The 6,856-nt window shown below is 50.7% G+C and overlaps 1 protein-coding gene across 1 annotated transcript; it reads right to left on the bottom strand.

Moving 5' to 3' along the window:
- Window positions 1-1,309: 1,309 nt before the first annotated feature.
- Window positions 1,310-5,884, bottom strand: SIKE1 (suppressor of IKBKE 1). Its single transcript, XM_058819320.1, has 5 exons — window positions 5,592-5,884; window positions 5,401-5,506; window positions 5,003-5,145; window positions 3,060-3,173; window positions 1,310-2,655 (listed from the first exon to the last, which is right to left on the bottom strand). The coding sequence occupies exons 1-5, from the start codon at window positions 5,748-5,750 to the stop codon at window positions 2,575-2,577; spliced, it is 603 nt and encodes a 200-aa protein (XP_058675303.1). The 5' UTR covers window positions 5,751-5,884; the 3' UTR covers window positions 1,310-2,574.
- Window positions 5,885-6,856: the final 972 nt, after the last annotated feature.

The following is a 6,856-nucleotide window of genomic DNA, read 5'->3' as shown; positions in this document are numbered from 1 at the left end:
CCAGAGGGGAGGGGGCAGTGAGGGCGGCAGCGCCCCCGTGCGGCCCGGGGAGAGAGAAACGGCTGAGGGGGGACAGAAAACCCCGGGAGGGGAGAGGAACCTTGTGAGGGGAAAGAGAGCCCCGGCTGAGGGGAGACACGAAACCCCGGAGAGGGAGAACCTCAGGGAGGAGAAAGAGAGCCCCGGCTACGGCACAGAGCCCCGTCTGAGGGGAGCGGGAGAACCTCAGGGAGGGGAGGGGAACCCCATGAGGGGCAAGAGAACCGCGGTTGGTGGCACTGAGTCCCGGCTGAGGGGAAACACAAAACCCCGGCTGAGGGGAGAGGCACAGAGAGAGACACAGAGAGAAAATCCCGGCTGAGGGGAGAGACCGTGAGGCAGAGCCCGGCTGAGGGAACAGAGAATACCCTGGCTGAGAGGGGACAGAGCCCCGGCTGAGGAGTACACAGAGAACCCCTTGTGAGGGAGGGAGAGCTCGGCCCGGGCCAGGGCAGCAGGCACATCCCAGACCCTCAGGAACCCCCTCTGGTGGGACACCTCCATGTTGGGCAGGCAGAGCCCGGGAGAGGGACATTAGCCTTGTGCTCGCTGAAGAACCAGAGGATCAGGGGCTGATGCTTTGAGGACAAGGCAGAGCATTTCCAGTCCTGAAGCTCCAGTCCGGTTTCCAACACAAATGGAGCAAGTTCTGAAAATGCGCAGCAACCCTCGGGAACTGTGTACAACCGGCCATTTACAGTCACAGATTCCAGTTACAGATCCCGAATGGGACAGGAGCAAATGGAACATGGAGCTATAGCAGGGGTGTTTAGGTTGGATGTCAGGGAAAGGTTCTTCCCTCACAGGGTGCTGGCACTGCCCAGGCTGTCCAGAAAATGGGCACAGCCCCAATGCTGCCAGAGCTCCAGGAGAGTTTGAACGTTGTCCCAGAGATGCACAGGGTGGAATTTTGGGGTGTCTGTGCAGGGCAGGGGTTGGACTCCATCTCTGTGGGTCCCTTCCAACTCGGGATGTTCTGTGAACATATTTGAACTTCCCTCACCTATTTTTGCTTGCTACTAATTAACAATAAACTCAATCAGAGCAACTGCTATTTAGTTTCTGATTTTTTTCTAGGACCCAGTTGGAGGGATGTTACTCGACACAGAGAGGGAAGATAAAAATGCATCACAGGCATTCTGGATGATGTTAATTTAAAAACCAGAAAATTCAACATTTTGGTCATTGTAGTATTTCATTCAGGTGCAAAAGGCTTGGGAATATGCAGAATACATGGAATTCCCCCAGGACTCACAAAACACTTGAGAAAGTATTTCCTATTGGGTTTTTTATTCCCTCCTGAACAATTTCTAATAGAAAAGGACTGTATACAAGAGCACTCCTGTACAGAAACCCCTTATATCTACCAGTCTTGCTGGGTATTCCAAATGTTCACAATGTCTCCAGTGCTCACTGTCTCTCAGTAAGCACAGGAACAAGTCACCTTCTGCATCTATCTAAAGTCTCACTTGGGAAAAAATGCCATCAAAAATTTCAGCTAATAATGGACATGAGATGTTTACCATTCTTGGAAGATTATTCTTCAATCACAGGTAGGACAGAAATCTTTTATATAAAAATGTCATTAAAAATACCACAGTACTGAGAAACTCCCACAACACTGCACCTCTAATTCCACTCAACACAGGACCTGCAGTAACCATGGAACACCAGACTCACCTGTGATGTGACATTAAAATTCTGTGCATGAGGGTGGTTTGCTTTGGGTTTGGTTTGGTTTTGAGGCAGACCTGAGCTCCCTCTGCCTGAACCCACATTTGTAGGAGGCCAAAGAGCTTTGATCTGCAGGTGCTGTGCTCTGGCAGGCTCTGAGCAAGGGTGGCTGCTAACTGGGAGCACTGGGAAGGCTGGGACAGGTCTAGCTACCAAAAATGATTAATCCTTCAAAAAATGTGTGTGTCAGGAAGGGATGTTGACTCCAATCTTCACCCCTTAAACAAGGTAAAGTTTGCTCTGAATAGGAGTGACTCCTTCAAGTGCTCTGCTGGCATCTGCTGTGCTCTCAGCAGTGGCCAGGTGACAAAGCCAGGCCAGGTGACAAAGCCAGGCCAGCCAGACACTGAGGGTCCCTCACCCTGCAGAGCCCAGCCAGAGCAAACCACATCCCTGCCTCTCACACTGTGGTTCCTCAATCATCTCCTGTTCCTTCTATCAAGCACAACAATCACAACCTGCATTATGTTCTCTAGCTACACACAAGGTGGATTTAAGAGCCATCTGCACAGCTGGAATTATTAACTAAAGCTCATAAAAAATAACAAAGGGAGAAGAAATGAGCCATCACAAGGGAGGACACATCAAATACTTCAGTGTTAAGCATCCGAGTGCTGCAGGTACTAAGAGCAGGGTGCAAGCTTTTGCCATCAACACTTCAGAAAAATGCAGACAACACAGCCCACACGTTTTATAGATAAAACAAATATACAAGGAAACACCTGGAACAACAAATCCTTGTCAGGTAGTTCCATAACAGTCCCTGAAGGCTTTGGAGATGAGGTTGGAGTGGCCTGGGCTTCAGTCTGGCAGATCTTCTCTCCCCACCTCGAAGGATTCCTTGCTGATCAACAGCAGCTCACGCAGCTCTTTGTTTTCAAGCTGCAAAATCAACATTTTTGCTGAAACTGAAATGAACTAATTCACAATTATCACAGAAAGGTGCTAATTTGTAGTTAAAAGATGCTGATTTTTAAAAAGTCCCACTCCTTCACAGATACATAAAGTTTGTGATGCCAACATTAGTACAGTGGAACTACATCATTTTAGTACTGGAACCATATAATTTATACTTTATCTTCTTCTGCCCTTATTTATTTATATATAGATATATAAAAATAATATGAACATTAAAAACTTGAAAATAAACAATTATGTTCTGCACTTCCTGACCATATTCCAAAATTTTTAATGTTTTAAGTTCTTGACACAAACATAGAAAACACAGAGAAAGTCTGGAGACCCTCAAAGCTCAATTTATCTTCAGCAACTGGCTCTGTTCTTACCTCCAACTGAGCTAGCTTCTCCTGAACTTTAAAGAACTGCTCATCATCCACTTGAACAGCTTTTCTCATCACCTCTCCCATCTCACATATTCTGTCTATTTGACTTTCAATTTCCTGAAAGACATAAAATTAATACATTCAGTAAGTTCAGACAAAAGCAACAGTCATAATGTATTCCTTCTAAATCACTTACTTCCATTTTCCTGATTTTGGATTCTCTTTCTGTTTTGAATTTTAATCATTTTCTCCCAAGCACTTGAAAGTCTTTTTGCCTTGTATACTTAAAGATAAGAACTTGTACCTCATTTTCCTTTATCAGCAGTCCTTTATCAGTGAAAACAGTGAAGAGAGAGACAGCAGCCAGCAAGATAAGGCACTCTGATCTAAAGGGAAATAATTTCAAGTGTGCCAAAGTCTGAGACAGCAGATTCAGGTTAATGTGAGCATGATTTTATTTTGCTCTATTAGAAAAACCTGACTGAATTTATTAAGACACCAAAAATAAATGTAAAGGTGATTTCAAGTGTGGAGTAAACAACTTTACCTCAGAAGGACATCCAGCAACAAAACTAAAGCAAGTAAGACCAGAGCCTCCAGAGGCAGATTTTACAGAATCTGCCTAGATGCAGCAATAATCCTCTGGAAAATGCATTTTGCTGAAGCTCAGAAATGCACATGGAACAAACACTGACAATTTCCAGTATGAAGCAACAGCTCCTGCTTGAAGAGCAATATATCACTTAACATGACAGGTGACTGGGTGGAGTTTCTTTAAGTGCCCTCTGGAAGATAAATTTATCACAGAGCAGAGAATTCACTTTTGAACTCCATTATTCAGAAAGTATGTAAACAAATTAGAGCATCCAGAAGACAGCTGGAGAACATGAGAGATTTCTGGGAAGAATGATTATTATTTCTCTAAACAGGAAGATATATATTCTTATACTAAGAATAGTTATTTTAAAGACATTAGCAGTTTGTTACTGTTCTCCAAACTCAAGGACTTCACCTGAAGTACTGAAGACTTTGCCTAGAAATTGAGATAATCAAGGGATATCCCTTCAAGGGTTCCTGCAGAGCCCTTTAAGCTTTGCATTGTCAAGTTTTGTTCAAATGTAAAACCCTGATAAACAGCAATTAATGCACTCAGGGAGGCACTGGAAAGCAAACATAGCTACACCTTCAGAGGAGTTAAGCAACTCAGAAAAGAGAACCAGGGAATTGCCACATATCAGTGCACAGGAACACATGACAAGAGTTGGCCTGGCTCCAGTTTCAATAAAAAAGATACAAGATATGAGATGTCACTGGGTTGAACCAACCTGCTGTTCTCTAATCGGACAAAAATGCATTTCAAAAAATGCCTAACACAATTCCTAAGTTTTAAATGGAAATTTAATGTTATTCTATTGTTACTCAAAAGCTAAATATGAAACAGGCAGCAGTAATCAGCAGCCACATCTCAGAGTTCTGTAGTCACTGAGCCCAGTGTGTACAAAGGGACACTTCAGGCCACTCCACACAGTATCTGGATTTAAAAACACTAGGGAGTGAAATCTCTTGAGAACTAAACATATACAGCTCACAGAGTTCAGGAGGGTTTTTCCCCTTTGTTACAGCTACTGAACAGGAATTATAACAACTTGGACATCCTTGATTTTACTACGGAGGATCAGGCACATTAAGCTTAAGCCAGGGAATGCAGCACCTGGTTGAAAGGAAAAGCTTCCACCTGGGCTGTGAAGGGGTTGTGCCTTTCAGTGTCCTCAGTTACAACCTGTGTGCTCTGAAAGGAACAAAGGGGAAAGTACCAGCAAAGAGAGTCAAGACTGGGAGAAAATGTATTTTGGAGACCAGGCATTGCAGGAATGGAAACAAAGATTGTGTGACAGCGAGCAGGGGACAGGGGTCTTGAGCACTCTCCTGTCCCCATCTCACCTTACCCCAGAATTAGCCTGATGGACTTTCAGGACTGGTTCTGCATCTTCCCGTTTTCTCCCTTCCAGCAGCTGTAACATCTGCTTCCTGTACTTGCTCATGATGAGCTCCAGCGCATCCTGGTGTTCCTCCAGTGAGACCCACAGCTCTGCAGAGCACAGCGCATCAGGCAGGGCCACAGCAGGAGCCCCGAGGCGCTCGCTGGGTACCGGCTGCGGGACCGGCGCTGCTCCGCCGCTGCCCGGATCCCCTCGGCCGAGGAGACTCCCTGACCCACCGGGGCATCCAGACACTCCGCTGTCCTCCACAAGACCCTCCCGCCAGGACAGCCCCGCTTACCGCCCCACATCCCCCGGGGCCCCTCTGCGCATCACCCGCCAGGATCCGCCCCGGCCCCGCTCACCGCGGTTCTCCTGCTGCAGGTCGCGGATCTGCGTGTTCTCCTGTGCCAGCACCACGTGCGGCCGCAGCCGGGACGGGTCGGGCCGCTCCGCCGCGGGTCCCGGACCCTGCCGGGGAGACACGGGGGTCGGTCCGGCCGCCTCGGGCCTACCGAGCCGCGGGGGTCGTTCCGGCCGCCCCGGCCGCACTCACCTGGTCGGCGCAGCCCGCGCCCGCCTCCCGCATGGCGGCCACGCGCCGGTGCAGCACGGCCGACTGGTCGATGAGCGACTCGGCCGCCGTGTCGTGCTCCTTCAGCCGCTCCAGCAGCGTCCGCGCGTCCGTCAGGATCTTATCGATGGTGCAGCTCATGGCGGGCGGCGCTGCTCAGCCCCGCGGCCGGCCCATGTCCCTCGCGGCCCCGCCGCCGCTCTCGCCCCTCAGCCGTTCTGGCCCCGCTCCGGCCCCGCCGCCGGGCGCGGGCGGACGCGAACCCGCGGGGCCGGGACGCCGCTTCCGCCCGCGGCCACGGCGCCGCCAGTGCGCAGGCGCGAACCGGCGCGAGCCCGCCGATCCGCCACGGGCTCGCCTGGCGGCGCCAGAGCGCCACGGCCCGGCCGGGGGGCGGGGCCAGAGCGCGGAGGGGCGGAGTCAGCTAGGGAGGGGCGGGGCCAAGCGCCGGTTGGGCGGTCTGGGGGCGGGGCCAGCCCGGGAGTGCCCCCGCCGATCCCGGGGATGCTCGCAGCCCGGGGGATGCTCGCAGCCCGGGGGATGCTCTCAGCCCGGGGGATGCTCGCAGCCCGGGGTCTTTGGCTGAATTTGGGGTGTTTGGGGGCGTTTTGCGGCGAGGGGCACCGTGCTCCCCCGGCACACCTGCCCCGGTGGATGCGCCCCCTCCCCCGAGCCGCCCACGCCGCGTCCCGCGTGTCCGATCCCCGTGCCCGAGAGCCCCGGCGCGGCCGGGGGAGCCCGGGCCAAGGCCGGCTCCGAGCGGCCGCTGCTCGGCACGGGCTGTTTGCGGAGGGCCGGCGGCCCTGACCCCGGTCCCGCTTATCTCTGCGGCTGCTCCCTCCCAGCGCGATCAATCCCGGCTGGATCTGCGGGGCTCCCGTCTTATCTGATCCCGCTGTTTGTCCCTTCCACTGTAAACATCCGCCACTCGAAATAACAAGCTGTGCAATGCTGACTCGCTGCTTTGATTCTTATTTGCTAACTGAAGCTACTGTTGGTGATCCAGGCTGTCCTTGAGGCTTTGTGCCACAAAGTTTTGTTCAATAGCACCGACTTCATTAACAATGTTTTCAACAATAATATTTTAGCCTTTGATTTGAATCTTTTGAATTTAATTCCCTATTCACACAGACACATAAGAAAACTCCAGGATGCTTTATCAGATGAAGGTTCTTTATGATCCCAGAGATAATGAAGCCTGGTGCAGAAGTGCTGAATGAGATAATTTTATAAAAGCAACAATCTCA

The sequence above is a fragment of the Ammospiza caudacuta genome, chromosome 24, assembly GCF_027887145.1.
Source record: "Ammospiza caudacuta isolate bAmmCau1 chromosome 24, bAmmCau1.pri, whole genome shotgun sequence".
NCBI lineage: Eukaryota > Metazoa > Chordata > Aves > Passeriformes > Passerellidae > Ammospiza > Ammospiza caudacuta.
Note: the sequence above shows the minus strand (reverse complement) of the source record. Positions and strands in the feature narration are given on the sequence as shown.

What these genes read in the sequence shown, in the direction of transcription:
- SIKE1 (XM_058819320.1), bottom strand. Translation starts at nt 5,750, where the DNA reads ATGAGCTGCACCATCGATAAGATCCTGACGGACGCGCGGACGCTGCTG. An exon ending in CCTGCAGCAGGAGAACCGCG is followed by an intron (nt 5,146 to 5,400) that starts GTGAGCGGGGCC and finishes TGTGCTCTGCAG; the next exon opens with AGCTGTGGGTCTCACTGGAG. An exon ending in TCCATCAGGCTAATTCTGGG is followed by an intron (nt 3,174 to 5,002) that starts GTAAGGTGAGAT and finishes TATGTCTTTCAG; the next exon opens with GAAATTGAAAGTCAAATAGA.